Raw genomic sequence first — 25,771 nt, forward strand, 5'->3', positions numbered from 1 at the left:
TGTGGACTTTTTGGACCGAAGGGTCTGTTCCCACACTGTAGGGATTCTAATTCTATAAAGGTTTTCTCCCACACAAAAAGAAACACATTTCATTCATGGGTGGAGGGTATCACTTGAATGGTCAGGATTTATGGCAAATCCCTAGTTCTTTCATTGGAAATGAATCACCTCCTTGAATTCAATTGAATAGTCACGTGGGTAACAGTTGTGAAAGAGAGCCAACCATTGTGTTTTGGGTTTGGAATAACAGAGTGTACAATGAAATCCATTCTCTGTATCGATGTATAGTGTGACAGTTTGCAACTGTAGATGCATAGTACTTAAGGCACAAGACATTTCAATGTCGTAGGGAGCCAGAAAGACGATTAACAAAGGTGCTCAAGGAGAGCATCCAATCAAAAACTAAGGCAAACTAGCAGTAGGCCAAAGGATTGGGAATTTCTTTTGAGGAACCAGTAGCAGATGACTAAAATGCTAGAAAAAGGCAGAAAATTGGTGAAAGTAAATTGGCAAGAAATGTAAAACGATAGGCAAGAGATTCTACAGGTATATGAAAAAAACTAAAGGGAGAGTGGGACTCTTGAATAATACAACTAGAGAATTGGGAACAGGGAAATGGCAGATAATTTTAACCAATATTTTGCACCCACCTACACAATGGAAGAGACTGTAAACATCCCAAAGATTTCAATTAGTCAAGATGCTAAAAATGAGGAAAGATCTTATAACAATTCTATCACAAGGGACATAGTTGCATAAGTGTGTTAAAAACTAAGGTCAGACAAGGCGGTCAGACTTCACATGTGTATCCAAGAGCTTTAAAGAAAGTGCCTGCAGAGATACTGGAGGAATTAGTCAAAAGCGTAACAGAACTTTTTCAAATCTGGGGGGGCGGGCGTGGGGGTTGCATATGAATTGTACAACAACTAAAGTGATACTTTGTTCAACGAGGGAGGGAGACAGAAAGCAAGTAACTGTATGGCAGTTAGTCTAATACTTGTCACTGGGAAAATCTGAGAATCCATTATAAAGGAAAAAATAGCAGGACCTTTAGGAAAGCTTCACACAATTGAGTGTTTTATGAAAGGGAATGATGTTTGATAAATTTGTTAGAATTCTTTGAAGATTTAACAAGCAAAGTTAATAAAAGGGAAGCCAGTAAGTGCACTTGCATTTGGATTTCTAGAAGACATTTGATAGGCTGTCACATGAAAGGTTTTGCACAAGACAGAAAGTAACAGTACTGGAGGGTAATAGCATGGATCGAGGATTGATCAACACACAGAAGACAGAGAGTCAGGATTAATGGGTCATTTTCAGGAAAGAAAGACCTTACAAGTGGAGTGCCAAAAGCATCAGTCCTGGGTCCTCAAATATTTAACTTATATTAATGTTTTGGAGGAAGGTACAGAGTGAAATGTATCCAATTTACTGCTAAACTAAAATAGATAGGAGAGCATGCTTTGTGTTTCATAGGATTAAGTAGCAACATTAATTTGAACTTTACGCGATTGATTCCAAAGACCTACACTCATTTTTGGTCAAGAAATTTGTTAACAGAAATTAAAAATTCCAAACAATAAATGAACATAACCTTCTCAACAGTCAGTAGTTGCTGTCTCTGTTGCTCATCCAAGGTCTGGTGGTTGTCTTGCAAGATGCTCTTTTCTTCTTCAAGATGAGATAACATCTCCTTTAATTTGCAATGCTGTGATTCCAGTTCCCGGATTGTAGCTTCAAGGGTCAATTGAGTAGCTTGAAGGGTTCCAATCTCGCCTAAACACAGTATGGCGCGGTTTTATATTTGTTGCTGAGTAGCTTTAACCCACTCTGTTTCAATACTGAAATATTCCTGACATCTATGCATAGCTCAGTGGTGGCACTCTCACCCATGTTAGAAGGTTGTGAATTGAAGTCACACTTCAGAGACTTGAACACACAACCTTGGAACTCCAGTACAGTCTTGAGGGAGTGCTGCATGGCCAAATAGACATCTTTCAAACAAGATTTTAAACTAAGGCCACTTCTGGCCACTTTGATGAATGCATAACAGCACAAAGAAAGATCTACTCAATGCTCTGGCCAAAATTAATATTAGTAAAACAATTTATTAGCTCATCATTACATTGTTATTTCTGAGACTGTCTGCAAATTAGCTACTGCATTTCCTACATTATAACAATAATTATCTTTTGAAAATTATTCATTACCCATTAAGTAATTTCAAGCATCAAGATGTGGTGAAAAGCAAAGCATACCTGTTCTTTTCTCTATCAAATTAATAATAATAAAATAAAATAAAAACACACAATTGTTACACCACAGGAGACCATTTGGTCCAAATGTATGCAATGGCTCTCTGAAGTGCACCTCCTGTAGTGCCTGCCTTCAACCGATTACCCCTGTGTGCTATTCTCTTGTAAAATCATCAATAAAATAATAATGCAATTCCCTTCAGAACGCCTCAATTGAACACATCTTCACCATACATTCCGACAGTGCACTCCTGACCATAACGACATGGAAACTTTTGTTTTTTAAAAAACTAATTATTTTAAATCTGTGGCATTTTGTTCGTGAACCTTTCATGAGTGAGAACATTTTCTCACAATATAGTCTGTCCAGACTTGTTGCGATTTTGAATATTTCAGTCCGATCTTCTCTCTGCCCTCTCATCTCCATGGAGGACAAACTCAGTTTCAATCTATCTTTTCATAACTGAAATCCCTCACTCTAGAATCATTCTCAGAAACCTTTAGTGCACATGTTCAAGGGCTTTGCATTCTTCCTAAGGTATGGTACCTAAAACTGAATGCAACATTTCAACTGAGCCCAAACTAATCTCATTGAAGTTCCACAAAATCTTCTTTTTCTCATATTCAAATATACTGGACAGCATATGCTTTACTAATTTCTTTTTCAAACTGTCCTCTACCTTTAATAACTTATGCACAATATACCCAGGTCCTTCGGGCCCTGCATTCCTTTCAGAGTTTACGTTTTATTTTATATTGTCTCACAATGTTGTCATACCAAAAGGTACCACATCAAATCTCTGCACTGACCTTCATCCGACAACTATTGACATACTCAACCAACTTATCTAGGTCCTTTTGAAGCTCTACACAATCCTATTCACAGTTTGCAATGCTACAAAGTAAAATATACCAATGCATTTTTTCTTGTGGCTTTTCAAAGAAGTCTTCATATTCTCTACAAACAATCTACAAAATAAAACAAAGAACTAAATTGCCATAAGTAAAATGGACATCCATTTTGCAATTTCAATATCAAAAAATGTTCTCGCAAGCTTTACAAAAAATTGATTAAATAAAAATTCGTGGCAAGCCAAATAAAGTTATGAGAACAGATGTTCAAAGTTTTTTTGAGAGTTATATTGAAGGAAAATAGATGAAGATGTAAAGGGGTTTAAGAAGAGAGCTGCAGAGCATGACACCTAAACAGTGCAAGGCATAACTGTCAATAATATGGCAAAAGAAAGGCTGTCGTATTATAGAGCAAAGTTAGCAGCATGGACCATTCGTTGTTTCGCTGGTGGTTGCAGAGATAGACAGGAGTGGAAGGCTGGGAAGTGGTTAATCAATAAAGGCCAGTGAGCACAACAGTGCAAAATAAGATAGGATTTGTGCAAAAGTTTGAGTTGAAGTTTGGTAATAGAATTGGCTAAGAAAGCACGGGTGCAACTTCTGATAAAATGAGGGACAGGCGAGACAGAAGGACCAAAAAAAAGACTTGGGACCAGGGATAGTTGGGCAAAGAGAGGGGAAAAGAAAATGCATGGGTTACTGAATAAATGGCTTTAATCTTAATGCAATAGCATCTGTGAGTTCTAAACACTGTCTCTTCATAGGAAGATGATGATTGCACAGTCTAAAACATTCTAGCATGGGTAAAATAAAGTGTGGCATTAGGTCAACAAGCAATCTTTTTTAAAAATAAAAGTATCATTGTCCCAAGAGTGGTTTTTTTTAGAAAAAAAGGAAGTGACAACTTACAAAATGAGAATTTAGAGGACAAGGTAAATGCATAAAAATCCACTTGAACATATTGGCCCAAATCTTCTCAACTGGGTGGAATCCTTTTTGCGATCCGGATCAGACAAAAAGTTACAGAAATTTTATGGTCAACATCCAGGCCAGGAGACTTCCAGTAGCACATTCCAGTACCAGCAATCAATGCAGGTAGCAGCGGAATGGATTAGTAGTGGAACCACATACCCATTTGCAGCCATAGCAATCACATTTGTGTTTTTAAAACTACTTTGCCAGCTACTGACAAAAGGTAAGTGTTTATGCTAAGTAAAGAGATAGGGAACCAAGTGGGTGAAAGGGGTAGGACGCCACGTGGACAGTGACCATAGGTATCAAGTGAATATGAGAGTGAACTCAGAGCAGATTTTAATATCTCTAACCTTTCCTGGTCAACAAGGTAACAAAGTCAAAACTCTTCCAAACACTTTTGATAGCAACTCAGATTTGGTGATTTTTCTTGAGGGTTCTAGACACCAGGTAACTGCCCATCAGAGGTTTCTCATAGAGGCAGCTGCATTAGGATTTTTGCATGGTTCTCTGTTATGGTCATTGCTGAAGGGTAAACTATCTTACTAATAGGGCCCCTATTCTGGAAGTCTGATATTGCTCAGGTTCAATAACCTCAAATATTTGCTTGCTTTGAATCAAATCAACAGTTAATATCCCATTTTTGAGTTCAGTAACAGTTAAACAAAATGATCAATCATTAAACATCTTTCGATTTGAGATAAGATAGCTTTCAATTGAAATAAACTCAATGTCTGTTCCCGAATATTGCTAGTTTATCAGTTGGTTTTCAGTGTAGCATACTTGTGTGTCCTGAAAGTTGCATTAATTAATAAACAGCCTGCGATGCTTTACAGAAATAAAACACTTCTTTCCCAGAAAAGTAAATTAATCAGCCATATAAACAGGGTGACTACAAGAACAGGTCACAAACTAGGAATTCAGTGGTGAGCAACCCATCTGATTGTGCACAGCATACAAGGCTCAAGGCAGGAACATGATGGAGTACTCCTCACTTTCCTGGAAGAGTGCAGGTCGAAAACACCAAAGGAGCTCAACACCATCAAGGATAAGGCTGCCCAGTTGATTGGCACTCCATCCGCTACCCTAAATATTTCATTCTCCCCTCCTCCCAAATGTCATGGTAAGATTTGAACCTCATCAGCTTGCATCTCTGGATTACTAGGCCATTGAAGTTTTCACCACTGAAATGCCATTAACTCATCCTGCAGTCTTCACCATGAAGAATGCATGTAACATCTCAGATATAGGTGCATATCAAGAAATGGAAGGGAAGGAAGAAGAAGAAAATTGCAATCACCAGGAATTGGTGCAGCTGCAGTCTGACAAGACTGATGGGCTTAATGTTGGAACTTTTTTTAAAAAGTGCCGAGCGAGATAATTGATGTGTTAATTTTAATTAGAAGAGAGTCAGTGTCAGTTTAAATAGTGAATGTAGCGGATCCACATCTGCTGGACATTAATATGTTGAAGGGGCAAAAAATATTGCATGTGTTTGCACATGCCAACTCCATTTCACTTGCAATTATTTCATCGCTTATTTGCAATACATGCAGAGTGAATATACTTAGGCTAATATAGTGTGGGGGAAAAAACTGGCTACCTTACAGAAAACAGAGAGCATATATGGGTGTGATTTCCTGTTTGAGTGATGAGTGGTATGCTACAAGGATTAGTGCTGGTGACTCAATTTTTTTAAATAATGTACATAAACAAATTGGATGCAGAGACTAAATGCATGAGTTTTAAATTGACTGATGATAGGCTGTGAGGTTGGCATAAATTGGTCACAAAGAGATAAACATAAGCTATGTAGATAAAGATCTGGCTACTAGAACACAATATGGTAAGTGTGAAGTTGCCCATTATCTAAACAGTGAGATTGCAGAGCTCTGAGATACACAGAGATCTGGATTTCATGGTGTATGTGTCATAAAAGGTTAGCATGAAGGTTCAGTAAGTAATTAGGAAAGCTAATGAAATGTTATTGTTTATTGCAAAAAGAATTGAAGTAACAAGGTTTACAACCATATAAAACAGTAGAAGGAATAAGTAGAGCCTGCTCCACTATTCAATAGGATTAAGGCTTGTATTTTGAATTCTACATTCCTCTCTACTCCTGATAATCTTTGATTTCATGCCTAACAACAAATCATCTACCTCTGCCTTAATAAAAAATTGATAATCTAACTCCCACTGCTTTCTGAGGCAAAGTCAGAGAACATTAAAAAAAACTCTCTTATGAATAGAACAAAGAACAAGAACAAAAACAAAATTTACAGCCCAAGAACAGGCCCTTCAGCCCTCCAAGCCCGAGCCGATCCAAATCTACTGTCTAAACCTGTCGCTCAATTCCTAAGCATCTATGTCCCTCTACTCCCCACCTACCCATGCATCTGTCCAGACGCATGTTAAATGAATCCACTGTGCCTGCCTCAACTACCTCTGCTGGCAACATTTTCCAGACATCCACCACCTTCTGTGTAAAGAACTGGCCACGTGTATCACCCTTAAACTTTTCACCTCTCACCTTGAAAGTGTGACCTCTTGTTCTTGAATCTTTCACCCTGACAAACAGCTTATCTCTATCTATCCTGTCTATACCTTTCACGATTTTGTAGACCTCAATCAGGTCACTCCTCAATCTCCTTTTTCTAATGAAATCAAACCTAACCTACTCAACCTCTCTTCAACAGGAAACATTACCTCTATGTCCATTTTGTCAAGGCCATTCATTATGCTTCAGTGACATAGATGAAACCAAATCACGTGCACTATATAGAGTATTACAGTAGAATATAAATGTGTTACATGCAATTCAAAGGTCTACTAGACTAATATTAGGAATGCATGACTTATCTTTTGAATGATGTTGAGACTAGGTATGCTTATATCCACTAGGGTTTTGAACTGTAAGAAGTGACTTAATTGAAACATACAAGATCCTGACGGGACTTGATAGAGTGGATGTGAAATGGGTATTACCTCTTGTGTGAGAGTCCAGAACTAGAGGTCACTTCTTAAAAATAAGGGGTCACCCATTTAAGACATAAACCTATGACATACAGATAAAAAGGCAGCCTCCTGGTGTTGGAAGACCAATACAAATTTCCTCACAGAAATCCTGATAATAGGAAATAAAATTGCTAACAGTTGGAAATATAAATCTGTGTGTTTAGTAATTGGACAGCATTCAATAAAAGATGGATAAGCATGTTGTCACATTCAACAGTTATATACCTCTGGAGTTCTGATTTTCAACTTCAAAAAAAATGAAAATGCAATTTACATATCTCAAGAAAATAATCAACTGATGCTCTTTTCTTCCTCATTATCAAAACATTCTTTATACCCTAGATTAATTTATTTAAAAGTTACGTTTCACAGTTTTTAAAAAAAATCTATAAAACTGAGGAAAATAGAGTGAATCAAGTAGTGGAAGTAAACTTTTTTAAATAAATGTGTTTTAAACATAGTGGACATACTTGTTTTAAGTAGCAATTCTGTGGACTGCTGTTGAATGTGATGCTTACAAGCAAGCAGTTCATCTTCTAACTGCTTTTGTTTTGCAAGAGTACCATCAGCTTTCTGTTGATTCTCTTCCAGCTGTTGCTGAAGCATCTGAAAGAAGAGTCACCAAATTGTTAAAGAAAAGGCTATGGGTTACAACTGGACTCTCAACTCTATGTACTTTCAGCAAAAAAATAGTTTAAAACAGAGATCCTTAGTTTTACCAGTCTCATGCCACTCACAAACCCATGACAATCATAAATAATTCTAATGCGACCTATACTTTTTTTCTTTATTCTTTCATGGGAAGGGAGTGTTGCCAGTGAAGCCAGCATTTGAGACTCATCCTAAATTCCCTTGAACTGAATTCCTTGTTAAGCCATTTCAGAGGGCAATTAAGAGTGTCAAGCACACAGCTGGAAGTCTGGAGTCACATGTTGATCAGAACAGATAAGGCTTGTAGATTTCTCACCTTAAAGGGCACCTGTGAACCATCCTCGACAACATTACCGAAACTAGTTTTATATTCCTTTACTTTCTTTTTAATTAATTCAATAATTTAAAACTCCCCCCAGCTGCAATGGTGAGATTTGAACTCATATCCCCAGAGCATTTGTCTGAGCTCTGGATTACTAGTCCAACAGCATTACCATTATGCCACAACTTTTTATAAATTGACATGCACGAGGCTAGTGCACAAGATCAAAGCACTTGGAATTGGTGATAATATACTGGCAAGGTTTGAAAACTAGTTAGCAGACACGAAAGACGATATAGGAATAAATGGGTGGTTTTTGGAGTGGAGCATCATAGGAAACAGTGTTTGAGCTCCAGCTATTCACAACATATATCATGATTGTGATGAGGGAATGGAGGGCGATAATTCCAAGTTTGCTGATGATGCAAAACTAGATGGTTTTGAAAGTGGCAGGGAGAATAGGTCACAGAGTCATAGAGCTGTACAGCATGGAAGCAGGCTCTTCGGTCCAACTTGTCCATGATGACCAGATATCCTAAATTAATCTCATCCCATTTGCCAGCATTTGGCCAGATCCCTCCAAACCCTTCCTATTCATAGACCCAACCAGGTATCTTTTAAATGTTGCAATTATACCAGCCTACACCAGTTCCTCTGGCAGCTCACTCCAGGGTATAAAGATTCAGGGAAGTTTAGACAAGTTGAGTGAGTGGAAAATGCATGTTATGTGCAGTATAGTGTTATTATCAAGTGTGAGAATGTCCATTTGGTAGGAAAACAGAACAGAATATTAGTTAAATAACGATAGATTGGGAAAGATTGATGTAGAAAGGACTGGGGTGCCCTTGTACATTGGCAACTTGGCAACTAGTCTTCGCTCTGATTTTTTTTTAATGGCTGCGCAGGGCTCCAAAGCCCATGCATGGCAGCAGCTTCTCGAACTACATCATCATCTATTTGCCAACTTTGATCAGCTTGCATAGAACACCAGAATGGCAGAGAACATTGCTGTTTACTGAAAGTACACATGCAGGTGCAGCAAGCCATAAGGGAGGCAGAGGATATGTAGGCTTTCACTGCAAAAAATATTTTAATACTGGACCAAGAAAGTCTTACTGCAACATTATAGGGCATTGATAAGATCATGTCTGAAGTATTGTGTGCAGTTTTGGCCTCCTTACCAGAGAAAAGGTACTCTTGCCATAAAGGGACTACAGGGAAGTTTCAACTGACTGATTTTTGAGATGCTAGATTTATTGTACGAAGAGACCTTAGGTGGAGTGGGTCTGTAATTTCACTATAGTCTGCAGGAATGAGAGATGATCTCATTGAAACATATGAAGTTCCGACAGTCAGGACAGACTGGATGCAGGGATGATGTTTTCCCTAACCAGGAATTCCAAGACATGGGGCCCTGTCTCAGGATACATGGTAGGCAGTTTGAAACTGAACTGAGGAGAAATTTACTTACTCAGGGAGTGGTGTACGCATGTAATTCTCTACTTCAGAAAGCTGTAGTGGCGGAGTCACACACATACTGTATTTAAGATTTCTAAGGCTAAAGATGTCAAGAAGTATAGTGACAGTGACAGAGTATGGCTTTAAGTTGGAGGATCAAATTGAATGGCAGAGTATTACACTGTTTCCCAGATTAAAAGACAATTGGTGGCTATCTTCTTCACTTTTGCCAAATTTTTAGTGCAAATGCTGATCAAAATCTAGTTAAAGATATATATGTCACATCCAGCCTTCCCACTGCCTTCAAGGATTAAATCTTGTGAAACACTAATACATCTTGTTCCGTGTTACTAGTCTGATGCAGGTTGAAGATAAAGAAACATGGAGAGAACAGTTATTCGCTACAGAGGTGGCTAGTTCAAGTTGAAAAATTTCTAAGCTCACTGCTCCTGGTTATAAAAAACATCCTTAAATTGTTTGATCTTTACTGTGGAGGGGGGCTGCAGGATAGACTTGAGCTGGCCAACACTGAACTTGAGAGTAGTCAGGCGGAAGGTGATAACATATATGGGCAAGCTGGTCAGAAAACCCACCTTGAAGCTCGGGAATTTGGGAATTTTGTTTGCAACATCTTACACCTTCTAAAATCCTCATCGCTAACCTACTCCTCATGCCAACCCATGTGATATAGTATTAATAGCTATAGATGAGTAAAGTAGAATCCCAGGCTTTTGTTCTGGGGTTCAAATCAGGGCTTGCATAGGGAAAAATTTGAATTCAATGACGGTGAACAATAAAAGGCTAACCTATTGTAATCATGTAACCACAAGGAAGGAAATCTGTCATCCTCATCTGGTCAAGATCACATATGACTCCACACCCACAGCAAAGTAGTTGACTCTGAACTGCAGCAAGGGAAATTATGGATGCGTAATAAATGATGGCCTATCTGGCTATATCCACATCCCTTGAATGAGTGAACAAAATGATCAATCCGTATCCCTGCTTGTAGACCTCATGCAACCATCCACAGCCACAAACACCCCCAATTCTAATGTATTGCCTTTCCATGCCCAAACATCCAGTATACACTACATACAGAACAACTGAACTCAATCTTAGTAAGCCTTGTGCAGGCTGTTTAAAAAAGTACTCACAAATCATCTTTTGAAATAGAATTACTGTTTTTATAACCCCCTAAAGTGTCAAACAGACCATTTAAATGACAATAACAAAGGCAAAATTTCATTCTTCATCTTGTGAAAATAAAGAATAAGAAATTGACACAACAGATCACACAAAAAACTTGATTTGAATCAAATAAAAATGCCCATCAAGTAGTCAACAGCTCTCCCCAGTTGACCTAATCATTGAAAACCTGGGCTGCATGCTTGGCTGAAGGATATCAGGGATGCGAGTGAAAATCCTGCAATGAGATCATGTTTACCATTGTAAAATGGTTCTGGACTTGTTTCATCTTTGCAAAATACCAAGAAATGGCCTATATAACTTTTCCCACCATTTGCAATGTCCTAAGACATTATATTGCAATCATTCTTTGGATGGCAGTAACCAGGTATTACTGGAAGATGCCCACAGGCCAGTGAAATTAGCAAACTTATTACAGCCTGAACATTTAAAGCTGAGGTATTTGGGCCTGAATGACTGGTGCTAAACTGCAATGACTTAATTAAACAAGTTATTGGGGCTATCTGGGGAGTGTTTTAAAAACAACTAATGATTCTCTGAAAGCAATTCACAAAGACTTTACTGCATCATCGTGTAAAAGTTATCCAACCGTTACATCTTACTCTCTGGAAGGATTTCCTTACTTAAGAAAAAGTCTAACAGATACTTCAATGTATCTTTATGTAAACAATCCATGATTCACAATATTAATTTTACTATCTAAGATATCTGAATGTGGGCAGCACTTCTGTTTTATATGTAGAAGTTACTCATGATATATCAGCATAAAATAAAACAAAACGAGCTTCAATTCTCAAATGGTGACTAATTCAGACATTAGCTAGGGTTATACGCATTCTTATCTTCAGTTGTACTTTGTAAAAACATGTGAAGAGCAAATACTGCTTAAATTAATCATTAATATAAATTCTTACTTGTACATTGCCTTCTGCTTTGTTTAATGCTTCTTGAAACTGTTCACATTTGTTCCTCATTTCTTTGGCATTCTCCTGAGTGAGCTGCAATTCTGTCTGCAGCTCATCAAATGCCTTTTTCAAATCATTCTCTTGGATTTGAAATTCCATCTTTAGCTGAGTTTCCCTCTGTTTCCACTGAAGCAAATTTTCTGATGCATGTTGAGACTTTAAAGCTTCAATTTCATGCTCATGAAAGGCTTGAGCTTTGGTCAATTTAGCTTCAAATTCTACCATTAGCTTTTGCTTTTCAAGTGTAAAATCTTGAATTTTATTGTTTGCAGCAATTAGCTCATCTTTGAGCAGCTGCTGTAACTTCTCCTGTTGTTTACTTGAAGTTTCATATTGATTTTGATGTGTCCTTAACAGATTCTGGATCTCGAGTTTGTGAGTTGCTTGCAGATCTTCCACAGCTTGTTGTTTATTCGGTCCAAACTGGGTTTCTAACTGGATAAAGTGTTGTAACTTATCATCAAAGTTTTCCTTAATTTCTTGGATATTCCTAGACATAATCGCAACATCTTGCAACTGATGAGTCTCTGTAGCAAGCCGTGCATCTTCTACCTGCTGCTTATAGGCTTCAAATTCTGCAAGTGCCTGTTGTTTCATCCGTTCATGCTGTTCCAGAGATTCTTCCAAAGACTGAATTCTCTTCCGTAGTTCTGTTTCTTCATCAATTTTATCCTTATAGCGAAGCATCTTCTCTTTTGTTTCATCAAAGATTTGTTGGATTTCTTCCTCATGTGCCTCTTTGAGTGCCTGGATAGCAGTCTCATGTTCATCATTTTTAGTATTTAAGGCATAGATCACCTGTAAAAACAATAAAACACACTATACTTACAAGGTTAATTGATGAATCATGGAATTGTTTTCACAAGAGGATTTGCTACTTTGTAAGGACTTAGATGAAACATTGTATTGTGATGTAAGTCACATTTGTACCTCGACTGTCCTTCATGAATAGGAGAAAAGATCTGTTTTGCAGAGAACCATCTTAGCCCTGAACTTAAAATTTCCTTCAGTTTCTTAGAGTAACATGGAACTTGGGAGAGATAGGTAATTTGGCCCCTTGAGTGCACGCTGCCATTTTAGAGGGTCATTACTGAGCATGTAGCTCTAAGCCCTTTCTCCCTTCATGTCACTAATATGCAGAAATCTAACCATCTGTGCCTTGAGCATATTCAATCCATAACTTCATGGTACAGAAAGTTCCAAAGATTCTCAAACCTCACTGACGAATATTCTTGTCTCAACCTTAAATGCCTTTATTTTGAGATTGTATTCTCAGGTTCTAAGACTTGCCAGCTTGAAGAAACATCCTACCACAGCTACCCTGTTACACCTTGTAAAAAAAACCATAAGTTTCATTTGTATTGCCTCTCATTCTTCAAAACTCAAGAGAATATAGGCCTAGTTTCCTCAATCTCTCCTCATAAAACAATCCCACCATCCCAGTGATTAGTCTGGAAAATCTCTTTTGCAATCTCTCAATGGAAAATACATCCTTGCTTAGATAAAGGAGAAAAGGTCTACATAATATGCTCGATGCAGTAAACCAAAGTATCTTTACTTCTGTACCCAAATCCCCTTACAATTATATATGTTAATTAGACAAAAAGGGTGAAATCGGAAATTCCACGTTCACAGTAAAATTAAGAGAGCAGACTTTGCCAGATGAACAGTAGGAACCTTATGTAAAGACCTTGGCAAGCATGATAGATTAATTGGTTAGGAGACAGAGGTGGGGGTATAGAATAAACAGAAAAGGATTAAAGCAAACAGTACCAGGCTAGGCTAAGATTAAGCAACCCCTGTCTAGGTAAATCAAGACGTGCTGAGGATTGGAAACGTCTGTTTCTTGTAAAATTGAGTGAAATTGACAGACATGACAAAAAGTGTATTAATTGATGAATTTCTTAAATTTGGCATTGATTTCATTTTAGCGAGACTAAAGTGGACTGTTTCCCTGCATATGATTGAATACATGATTAAAACCTGTACTCAATATTCTACGGTCAATCACTGGAAATAACCACAACATTATGAAAGTCAGCAAACTACCTGTCTTGGTTATTGATTGCTGAACTACCCACTAGCTTTTAGTGACTCACGAACAAGTGTTTTTAAATCCATTTCGATATTAACACTTCCAATCTTTATTCACAGGAGCATAGGAGATTGAAAGGTGATCTTATGGAAGTTTTTAAAACCATGAGGGGTATAGATATGGTTAATGGTAGGTGTTATTTCCCTAAGATGGGGATTTTAAGGCTAGGAAGCACATTTTTAAGGTGAGAGAATAGAGGTTTAAAAAAGGCACGAGTGTCAAATTTTATTTTACGCAGAGGGCAGTATGTATGTGGAATGAATTTCCTGAGGAAGTGATGGATGTGGGCACAATTACAATGTTTAGAAGACATTTGAATAAGTACAGAAATAGGAAAGGTTTGGAAGGATATGAGTCAGGAGCAGGCAGGTAGGACTAGTTTAATTTGGGATTATAGTTGGCATGGACTGATCCGATGGAAGTGTCTGTTTCCATGCTGTATGACTCTATGACATCACTACTTAAGAAATCCTCTGCCTTTCAGCTTTTCTTCAAGTGAATAACTTGCTTATTTATGTGATGTTCCACCTGTCACGTTCTTGCCATTTACTTTGCCTGTCCATGTCTCTTTGAAGCTTCCCTGTATCCTCCTCATAACTCACATCACCACCTAGTTTGTGTCATCAGAAAATCTGAAGTAGTTCTGTTCACCCATCAATTGTGAATAACCTTGGCCTAAAGCCTGAAATTTGTGTTACCTAACTAGTAGCAGCCGTGTGAGAATGACTCATTTATTCTTACATTTTTGTTTTCTGTTTGTTAACCAGAATCTCAGTTGATAATAGTATATCCCATCCAATTTATATGTGCCCCAATTTTGTTTGCTAATCTCCTGCATGGGACTTCATCAGAAGCTTTCTAATAAACTAACCACAACCATTGGTTCTCTTCTATCAATGCCAGTGGTAACATTCTCAAAACAACTCCAACAATTTTGATTTCCCTTTCATAAATTCACTTGGACTCTGCCTAACAGTATAATTATTTTGTAAGTGTTAGTTATATCTTTATACAGATTGTAACACTTGCCCTCCAACTCTTGTCAAACTAAAATGTGAGTTGCTCTTAACTTTGTCTCTCACAGAGCCTGGAATAGAAGCATAGGAACAGGCCCTTCAGGACACTATGATCATTATATTTTTCTAAACAAATCTCCCATCTGCCTGCACATGGTCCGTGTCCCTTTATTCCTGCCTATATGTTTAAATGCTTCTTAAATGTTGCTACCACATCTATGTTCAACCCCCCCCACCCCCCCCCCCCCCCCCCCCCCCCCCCCCCCCGATAGCACGTTCCAGTCATATACCACTCTCAATGTAAAAATTTGCCTCAGGCCTCCTTTAAATTTTCCCCCTCTCACCTGAAGCCTTTGTTTCCTAGTATTTAGGATTTCCATTCTTGGAAATGACTCCACTATCCATCCTCTGTCTCTCAAAAATTTAAATCCTGCTATCAGGTTCCCCCCACCCACCCAAGTCACCGAAGCTCTAGCAAAAACAAACAAGTTTGTCCAAGCTCTAATCACAGCCAATAGACTCCAATCCAGGCAACATACTGGTAAACTACCTGTGCATCATCTCCACAGAGTAAATATCCTTCCGGTAATGTGATCAGAACTGAGCACAATACCCAAAAATGGCCTAGTTAGAAGTTTTTTGAAACTGCAGCATGGTTTGTCAACATGCCAATGTGGGCAAGCATGCCATGTCTTCTTTACCATCTTATCCACTTATGTTGTGACTATCAGGACCTGCAGACCTGCACCCAAGGTCTCTCCATACATCAATATCTTAAGGGTCCTGACACTTACTATATACTTTCCTCTTGTATTTGACCTCCCAAATGCATCACCTCAAACTGTCTGGATTAAACTCCATCTCTCCACTTAACTTTCCAATTGATTTATATCCTGCTTTGATATTTCTTTATTATCTACAATTCAAAAATTTTTGTGTTATCCGTAAACTTACGATCAGACCATTTTCATCCAAATTTGCATTATGAACAACAGAGGTGTCAGCACTGATCTTTGCAGAACACCACTGATACAGACTTCTCAAGTCAGAAAACAGCCTCCACAACAACCAAGGCAATTCTATATCCAACTTACCAACTCACCATGGATCCCATGTTTCTTAATCTCTGGACAAGGCTACCATGAGCAACCTTATCAAATGCTTTAGTGAAGCCCATGCCAACAAAATCTGCTGTCCTACCCTCATCAATTGTCTTTGTCACTTCCTCAAAAAACTCAATCAAATTTGAGACAAGGGCTCCCTACAGGAAGGATGTTGTGAAACTTGAAAGGGTTTAGAAAAAATTCCAGAGTTGTAGGGTTTGAGCCATAGGGTGATGATGAATAGGCTGGAGCCTATAGGCTGGAAAAAACTATCGCAAAAAAATTATTTTCCAAATGCAAGTAATCCTGACTCTCAGAATCTTCATCAATAATTTGCCTACTCCTGATGCAAGACTCACCAAAGTTTGTGCGAAGATTTGTAGCTCGGGTGCTTGTTGTAGTGGTTCTGTTCGCCGAGCTGGAAGTTTTTGTTGCAAACGTTTCGTCCCCTGGCTAGGAGACATCATCAGTGCTGTGGAGCCTCCTGCGAAGCGCTTCTTTGATGTTTCTTCCGGCATTTATAGTGGTCTGTCCTTGCCGCTTCCGGGTGTCAGTTTCAGCTGTCCACTGTAGTGATTGGTATATTGGGTCCAAGTCGATGTGTCTGTCAGACAGGCAAGGACAGACCACTATAAATGCCGGAAGAAACATCAAAGAAGCGCTTCGCAGGAGGCTCCACAGCACTGATGATGTCTCCTAGCCAGGGGACGAAACGTTTGCAACAAAAACTTCCAGCTCGGCGAACAGAACCACTACAGTAAGACTCACCAGCCTATAATTTATTGAATTATTCCTGCTGTCTTTCTTAAACAAAGGAACAACACTGGTTGTTCTCCAGTCTTAGAGTCATCCAATCATTGAGATGTACAGCATGGAAACAGACCCTTCAGTCCAACTTGTTCATATGATCAGATAACCTAAATTATTCTAGCAACCGGCCCATATTCCTCCAAACTCTTCCTATTCATATACCCTCCAGATGTCATTTAAATGTTGTAATTGTCCCAGCCTCCACCACTTCCTCTGGCAGCTCATTCCATACATGCACCATCCTCTGCATAAAAAGTTGCCCCTCAGGTCCTTTTTAAATCTTTCCCCTCTCACCTTAAACCTTCTACTCTTGGATTGTCCCACCCCAAGAAAAAGACTTTGCTTATTTACCCTATCCGTTCCCATCATGATTTTATAAACCTCTACAAAGTCACCCCTCAGCCTCCAAAGCTCCAGGAAAAACAGCCCCAGCCTATTCAGCATCACCCTAAAGCTCAAACCCTACAACTCTGGAACTTTTTCTAAACCCTTTCAAGTTTCACAACATCCTTCATATAGGAGGGAAACCAGAATTGAGCACAATATTCCAAAAGAGGCCTAACCAATGTCCTGTACAGCTACAACATGACCTCCCAACTCCGATACTCAATGCTCTGACCCATAAAGGCAAGCAGACCAAATGCCTTCTCCACTATCCTATCTACCTGCAACTCCATTTTCAAGGAACTATGAACCTGCACTCCAAGGTCTCTTTGTTTAGCAACACTCCCCAGGACATTACCATCAAGCGTATAAGTCCTGCCCTTTCTTCTCAAGCCTTGACTGTTGCTAAAGAGGATACAAAGACAAAGGTACTAGCAACCTCCTCTCCTGCTTCGCTTAGTACTGGGGATGGATCCCATTAGGCTCTGGGAACCTATCTACTTTATTGCTTTTCAAGACACCCAACAGTTGCACCCTCTTAATATCAGCATACCCTAGAATATCAACATGCCCCTCCATAATCTTACCATTATCCATGCCCTCCTTCTTGGTGAATACAAATATGAAGTCCTCCCACTGGTCCACCATTCACTGGTTCCTAGCATAAATTCCTTCCTTTATACTTAAGTGAACCTACCCATTCCCTAGATACCCTCTTGTTCCTAATTAACAGATAAAATGCTCTGAGATCCCCCTTAATCCTAATTCCAAGGACATTTCATGGCCCATATTAGCCCTCTAGTTTTTGGGTTTAGTGCTTTCCTGCTTCTTTTGTATTCCTCAAGGGCCTTGTCCGATTTCAGTTTCCTAAACCTCTTTTTTAACTAAACTTTCAATATTTCTCGTCGTCTAGGTTTCTGGAATCTTGCCAATCTCATCTTTCATCCTCACAAGATCATGCTGGTCCTGAATTCTGATCAACCGGCCTTTTTTTTATTAAAAAATCCCACATCAGAAGTGGATTTACCCTCAAATGGCCACCCTAATCTAATTTCTCCAGTTCCACCCTAATACTGTTGCAAATAGCCTTCCCCCAATTTAGCAGCTTCACTTGAGAACCAGTCTTATTCTCATCCACAGCTATCTTAAAACTTGTGGACTTCTGATTACTGTTCCCAAAATGCTCCCCCACTGAAACTTCAATCACCTGGCTAGGTTAATTCCCCAATACAAGGTAAACGTAAAGCCCCTTCGAGAAACCCTCCTGGATACACCCAATAAATTATGCCCCATCTAAATTCATGGCTCTACAGAAGTCCCAGTGAATTATCAAGTAAGTTAAAATCACCTACACCAACCATGCTGCTTTTACATCTTTCCATTATCTGCCTACATATCTGTTATTCTATCGCCCGCTGGTTATTGGAAGGCCTGTAATATAACCCAATCATAGTGATTGCACCTTTATTATTCCTGGGTTCTACCCATATGGCCTCAATGGGTTAGCCCTCCAAGATGTCCTCTCTCTGTGTAGCGGTATCATTCTCCTTAAGCTGTAATGCGACTACTCCATCCCCTTTATTTCCATCTATGCCTGAAACATCTAAACCCTGGAACACTGAACTGCCAGTTCTGCCCTTCTCAATCAAATTTCTGGGATGGCTACCACATCATAATCCAGGCTCTAAGGTCATCCGCTTTATCTGTTATACTCCTTGCATTAAAATAAATGCACTTCAATCTGTCAATCGTGCCATGCTCATTAATCCAGTCCTGCCAGTTCTTCCCATTAGACTAACTTGACTTAACGTCTAACTTCTCCTCAATCACTCCACATCCATATCCATGATCTACTGCACTGATTCCCACTTCCCTTGTCACACTAGTCTAAATGCCTTTGAATGGCATTAGAAAACCTCCTTGCAAAAACATTGGTGCCCACCCAGTTTAGGTGCAACCCATCCTTCTTATATCCTCCTGCCCTGGAAGAGATCCCAATGATCCAAATATCTGAGGCCCTCCTCCTACACCTCCCTCTTTAGCTACATATTCAACTGCATTATCTTCCTATTTCTAGTACATGGCACAGGGAATAATCCCAAGATTACAACCCTTGAGGTCCTGTTTTTCAACTTTCCCTTTGCAGGACCTCAACCCTCTTCCTGCCTAGGTCACTAATACCAATATGAGCCACAACTTGGCACCAGGGAAATAATATACTTGCTCTTGGCCAGAGAAACACCTATCTGTGCCTCTAACTATAGTGCTCCCTATCGCTACCGCTCACCTACACTTCACACTTCTCCCTGTACAACAGAGCCCATTTGTTTCCTAAGTGGCCATTGCCTCACCAACAGTATCCAGAACTGTTGTTTGAAATGGGAACAGCCACAGGGGACTCTTGCACTGCTTGCCAACCCACGTGGCACGCACTCATCTATCTGTCTGATCCTTTTGTGTGACCATATCCATGAAACTCCTAGCTATAAAACCTTGTACTCCTGTATGCTCCTTAGTGAATCTATGTGGACACTCTTACTGCAAACATAGTTATCAGGGATATAAGGTTTCTCCCTGATCTCATAGGAGGAGCATACCACTCCACTAACTACCATTACTACCCCTCGAGAAACTAATGGATTAATGCTGCTCACCCTCCTCACCAAAGCCCATCACTGACCAAATCCTCTACTTTGACCTCAAACAGCAGCACTTTGACCTCACAGTCCCTCTCCAAAATGGCTGCTCTCACCAAAGCCTCCCTCCTTCTTATATATTGCCAGTAGCATATAACTCCAGTGGGATTGGTATTGGATCCAATTTTGATTGTTATTTACATTACCAATTTGGATGAGAATATAAGAGGCATGGTTAGTAAGTTTCTAGATAACACCAAACTTAGTGATATGGTAGACAGTGAAGAAGGTTATCTAAGATTACAGAGATTAATTGGATTAATGGACTGAGGAGTGACGGATGTGAATTTTATTTGAATAAATGAGAGGTAGTGCATTTTGGTAAAACAAATAAGGACACAATGAAAAGTTACTTTTGGGGAGTGTTGTAGAACAGAGAGACCTTGGGGTTCAAATACATAATTTGGATGTAGGTTTGCTCACTGAGCTGGAAGGTTTGTTTTCAGACGTTTTGTCACCATACTAGGTAACATCATCAGCGAGCCTCCAGTGGTACGGCCTGCTTTCTATTTATGCGTTTAGGTCAGTGATGTCATTTCCAGCACTGAAATCATTTCCTGTGGTGATGCCACTTCCTAACTGGAAATGACATCACTGCAGGAAATAATGTCACAACAAGAAATGACATCACCAACCCAAGGAAACCTAAACACACAAATAAAAAGTGGGCCATACCACCAGTGCTTCATTCGGAGTCTCACTGATGATGTTACCTAGTATGGTGACGAAACATCTGAAAACGAACCTTCCAGCAAACCTATATCTAGAACCTCAACCTGAGCTAAAAATCTTCTCAAAACTCACTAAGTACATAATTCTTTGAAGTTTACATCACATGTAGACAGATGGTTATAAAGGTGTTTAATATGCTTGCCTTCATTGCTCAGACCTTTGAGTATAGGAATTGGGACGTGTTACAATACAGCGGTAAATCCTTCTGCTAATTAAACCAAACATACTTAAACTAAACTAAACCAACACAGAAAAGTTCAACCTGTCTCGTAATCTGTTAAAGTACAAGTGACAGAGAACTACTTAAATTCCACTATTTAACAAAAAATATCAATTTTATTCTTGAACTCTAAAGTGTACATTAAACAACTATTTACAACTCTAAGCCTCCTTTCTCTTAAAGATCTGTTACCTACCTGTCACTCTATGACAATATACTGATCCAATAAAGTCCCTATTAAATTTACAGCAACTCAATTTCCAAACCAGATAGCGACTATTGTCTCCAGTGTCGATCTTCCTCTGTTTGTAGATCTTTCTGGGTTGTCTTCAGTCTTCTGCTCCACAGATTTTTCATATGAAAAAGGTATCTTTGATAGAGTTTGTTTTCGGGCAGTCTGTCTGACAATGGCAGGTGGTACTCTTTCCGTCGAATTGTCCAAACTGCCTGCTTTTTTTAGTCCCCCAAACACTGAATCATGTAATTGGTTCATTGTTGTAAAAACAGTAAAATTCAAATTCAATTGGGTTTTAGTATCCTGGGACATAATTTTAACTGGTTAAATTCATACGGCTGTGACAACAACTCAGGTTACAGCTAAAATGTTACATCTTTCAATTTTCCAACACATTCTATGACTGCAAGTCTGTCACATGACAGGTGCTTTCCGGTTTTCACACTCTCTCAAAGGCACAGTATACACCATCAACTTCATAACAGATGTTATGTTGAGGTTGTACAGAATGTTGATCAGACTTCTTCTGGAGTATTGTGTACAATTCTGGTCATCCTGTTACAGGAAGCTGCAGAGGGTGCAGAAAAGATTTTCCATGATGTTGCCAGGAATTGAAGTTTTGAGTAATAAAGGGAGAGGCTGGGATAGGCTTTTTTTTCCCTACTGGTGAGTAAGGGGATGAGGGTTGACCTTATAGAGGTTTATAAAATCATGAAGAGTACAGATAAGGTAAATGGCAGTGGCTTTTCCCTAAGGTGGGGAATTTCAAGACTGGGAGCATATTTTAAAGTGAGAGCAGAAATAATTGAAAAAGACATGAGGGGCATTTTTTTTTAAATAGAGTGGTTCATGTGTGGAATGAACATAGAGGAAGTGGTGGATGTAGGTACAGTTACAACATTTAAAAGACATTTGGATAAGTACATGAATAAGAAATGTTTAAAAGGATAAGGGGCGAGCACAGGCAGATGGAACTGGTTCAGTTTGGGATTATGGTCAGCATGGACTGGTTGGACTAATGGGTCGGTTTCCGTGTTGTATGAGTCCATCCCATTTGCTAGATTTCAGTCTGCAGGAACCTTTCAAAAATCTATATAATGTTAAAAATAATACATCCACTATCTCCAAAGTCACATTCTTCAATATTTGGGATATAGCTCATTTAATCGAGGGGAACTTAAATTCAATTAAGTTCACATATTATCCAAGAGTATTATTTATTTCAGTCCTTCATATTCATAAGCCCTTATTTAATTATTATCTTTGCTGGATTTTCTGTATCTTGCTCTGTTAAGACAGACAAAGTACATGCTTAGTCTGTCTGCCATTTCCTATTCTCCATTATACATTTTTCTGTTTTCATTTCTTTTGGACTCATTTGTCCTTGCAAATTTTTGCTTTTTCAAGCACCTAAAGAAACTTTTACATCCTGCCTTTATGCTGCTTGCTGGTAGACATTAGTATTTTCTTTTCCTCTTTATCAGTTTCTTTGTTAACCTATTCTGGGTTCCAAATCCCATTCCTCAGCCTTGACCATTCATTCTGACAACTTTATAGCCACTTGCTCTGATCTTGTGCAATTTTTAACATCTTTTGTTTGACACAGTTGATTTACCTTTCCTGTTGGGTGTGGCATATATTGTAGACCATGTAAAACCTTTCAAAATAGTTCTTACGTATTTATGATCAAATCTTTTCATTCATTTTCCCAATGAACAAAACCCAATTTGCCCCTCACAGCTTCGCCTCCTTCTTTGTTCAGACTTACGACCCTAATTTCAGAACCTACTGTGAAATTCTGTCCTGTAGTGATCATGATTTCTTCCTGGTTCCTTTCCAGCAAGATTATAAGTAGCCTTTGCTCATGTCATAATGCTAAACTCAAAACAGCACAATCCCCAGTTGGTTCAACAATTCAATGATCTAAAAACCCATCCGGTACACACTCAAGGTATTCATCTTCCACATCATTAGCACTAATAATTTTAATAAAAATGGTGTAAACACAAAGACCCCATTATTACTATATATAATCCATGTATGTGCATTGATGATTTTCTGACAATGCACTACAGTTTTATGGCTGAAAAACAACTCCTGCCAAAATACATAGAGTCATGGAGTTATACAAAGTCAGAAATCACAGGATACCAGGTTATAGTCCAATAAGTTTATTTGGAAAGTGACCCATTATACTCACACCATCTGATACTTTTGATCACTTGCAGAGACTTATTATGCCTCACTCCACTCACACCATTTGTACGATCCTTTGAATTTTCTGTCTATAAATTTTGTGTCTGCATGCTTCTCTCTCACTTCACCTGACAAAGGGCTAAGGTTCGAAAGCCTATGATTTCAAACAAACCTGTCCACTACAAGCTCTTCTGATAGCTCTTTCCATAGGTGCACCACCCTCCTTGTGAAAACGTTGCCTCTCAAGTCACATTTAAATCTTGGCCCGTCACCTTAAACCCATGTCCTCGAATGTCTTTAGATTCCCCTACCTTGGGTAAAAGACCTTGGCTATTCACCCTATCCATGCCCCTCATGATTTTGCAAACCTTTATAAGGCCACCCGTCAGCCTCAGATGTTTCAGGGAGAAAAGCCCCAGCCTATTCAGCCTCTCACAATATCTCAAACCTTCCAGTCCCAGCAACATTCTCATAATTCTTCTCTGAACCTTTTCAAGTTTAACAACATCCTTCCTATAGCAGGGAGGCCAGAAATGAATGCAATATTCTAAAACTGCAACATGATGTCTCAACTCCTATACTCAATGCACTGATCAAAGGCAGCAAGCTTTTCCAACATCATCTTCACCACCCTGTTTACCTGCAATCAACTTTCAAGTAAATGAACTGCACCCCTAGGTCTCTGGTCAGCCACACTCCCCAGGACCTTACCATTAATTGTATAAGTCCTGCCCTGCCCTGGTTTTCCTTATCAAAATGCAACACCTCACATTTATCTAAATTAAACTCCATCTGCTACTCTGAACAAATTAGTCATAGAGTCATAGAAATGTACAGCATAGAAACAGACCCTTCGGTCCAACTCATCCATGCCAATCAGATATCCCAACCCAATCTAGTCCCACCTGTCAGCACCCGGCTCATATCCCTCCAAACCCTTCTTATTCATATACCCATCCAAATGCCTTTTAAATGTTGCAATTGTACCAGCCTCCACCACTTCCTCTGGCAGCTCATTCCATACACGTACCACACTCTTGCGTGAAAAAGTTTCCCCGTAGGTCACTTTTATATCTTTCTCCCCTCACCCTAAACCTATGCCCCGCTAGTTCGCACCCAAGGAGAAAGACTTTGTCTATTTATCCTATCCATGCCCCTTATAATTTTCTATAAGGTCACCCCCTCAGACTCTGACGCTCTTGAGGGAAAACAGCCCCTGCCTGTTCAGCCTCTCCTTATAGCTCAAATCCTCCAATCTTCGCAACATCCTTGTATATCTTTTCTAAACCCTCTCAAGTTTCACAACTTCGTTCCGATAGAAAAGAGATCAGAATTGCATGCAATATTCCAACTGTGGCCTAACCAATGTCCTGTACAGCTGCAACATGACCTCCCAACTCCTGTTGTCAATAAAGGAAACCACACCAAACACCTTCTTCACGATCCTATCTACCTGCGACTCCACTTTCAAGGAGCTATGAACCTGCACTCCAAGGTCTCTTTGTTCAGCAACGCTCCCTAGGACCTTACCATTAAGTGTATAAGTCCTGCTAAGACTTGCTTTCCCAAAATGCAGCACCTCACATTTAACTGAATTAAACCCCATCAGCCACTTCTCAGCCCATTGGCCCATCTGATCAAGATCCCGTTGCTGTCCACTACACCTCCAATTTTGTCATCTGCAAACTTACTAACTATACCTCTTATGATCAAATCCAAATCATTTGTATAAATGACAAAAAGTCCCCAGAACCGATCCTTGTGGCACTCCACTGGTCACAGTCCTCCAATCTGAAAAACAACCCTCTACCATCACCCTCCGTCTTCCAACTTTGAGCTAGTTCTTTATCCAAATGGATAGGTCTCCCTGTATTCCATGAGATCAAACTGTACTAACCAGTTTCCCATGGGGAACCTTGTCGAACGCCTTACTCAAGTCCATAGATCACATCTACCACTCTGCCCTCATCAATCCTCTTTGTTACTTCTTCAAAAAACTCAATCAAGTTTGTTTTTAGGTCAAAGGGCTGGCCCTGGGTACCTGCATGGGCTCCAGTTATGTCTGTCTCTATGTGGAACATTTTTTGTTCTGGTCCTATTCCGGCCCTCACCCACAACCCTTTCCCCAGTATATTAATGCTATCACCAGTACTGCTTCCCTCCCATGTCCAGAATTAGAAAAGTTTATTGATTTCGTGTCCATTTTCCAACCTGCCCTCACTTTTATGTGGTCCATCTCTAACTCCTCCTTTCCTTTCCTCAACATCTATGTTCCCATTTCTGAGGATAGGCTGGCCACCAACATCCACTTATAAACCCACCGACTCCCACAGTTCCCTTGACCATACATCCTTATACCCTGGTTCCTGTATTGACTGAAATCTTTCTCTCAGTTCCTCTGTCTATGTTGCATCTATTGCAATGATGCCAATTTTAATAAGGGAGTTTCTAAAATATCCACCTCTCCCTCAACTGAGGATTCTCAAGCACCATTGTTGACAGGGCCCTCAGCTAGGTCCAATCCATCTCGCACACTTCAGCTCTCACCCCTCTCTTTCCTCCCACAACATTGAAAGGGTTCCCCT

The 25,771-nt window shown here is 39.4% G+C and overlaps 1 protein-coding gene across 5 annotated transcripts in view; it reads right to left on the reverse strand.

The window, feature by feature from the left end:
* The window catches only part of fam184ab (family with sequence similarity 184 member Ab), a 151,520-nt gene that overhangs the window by 92,669 nt on the left and 33,080 nt on the right, over positions 1 to 25,771 (reverse strand). For all 5 annotated transcript variants that reach the window (XM_060850857.1, XM_060850850.1, XM_060850840.1 and 2 more), the window contains exons 2-4: positions 11,649 to 12,497; positions 7,565 to 7,700; positions 1,595 to 1,776 (exon numbers count right to left, since the gene is read on the reverse strand). In XM_060850857.1, the coding sequence (XP_060706840.1) occupies positions 1,595 to 1,776; positions 7,565 to 7,700; positions 11,649 to 12,497 (1,167 nt within the window). The remainder of the gene's footprint in view (positions 1 to 1,594; positions 1,777 to 7,564; positions 7,701 to 11,648; positions 12,498 to 25,771) is intronic.

Source organism: Hemiscyllium ocellatum, chromosome 3 (genome assembly GCF_020745735.1).
Source record: "Hemiscyllium ocellatum isolate sHemOce1 chromosome 3, sHemOce1.pat.X.cur, whole genome shotgun sequence".
Taxonomy (NCBI): Eukaryota; Metazoa; Chordata; class Chondrichthyes; order Orectolobiformes; family Hemiscylliidae; genus Hemiscyllium; species Hemiscyllium ocellatum.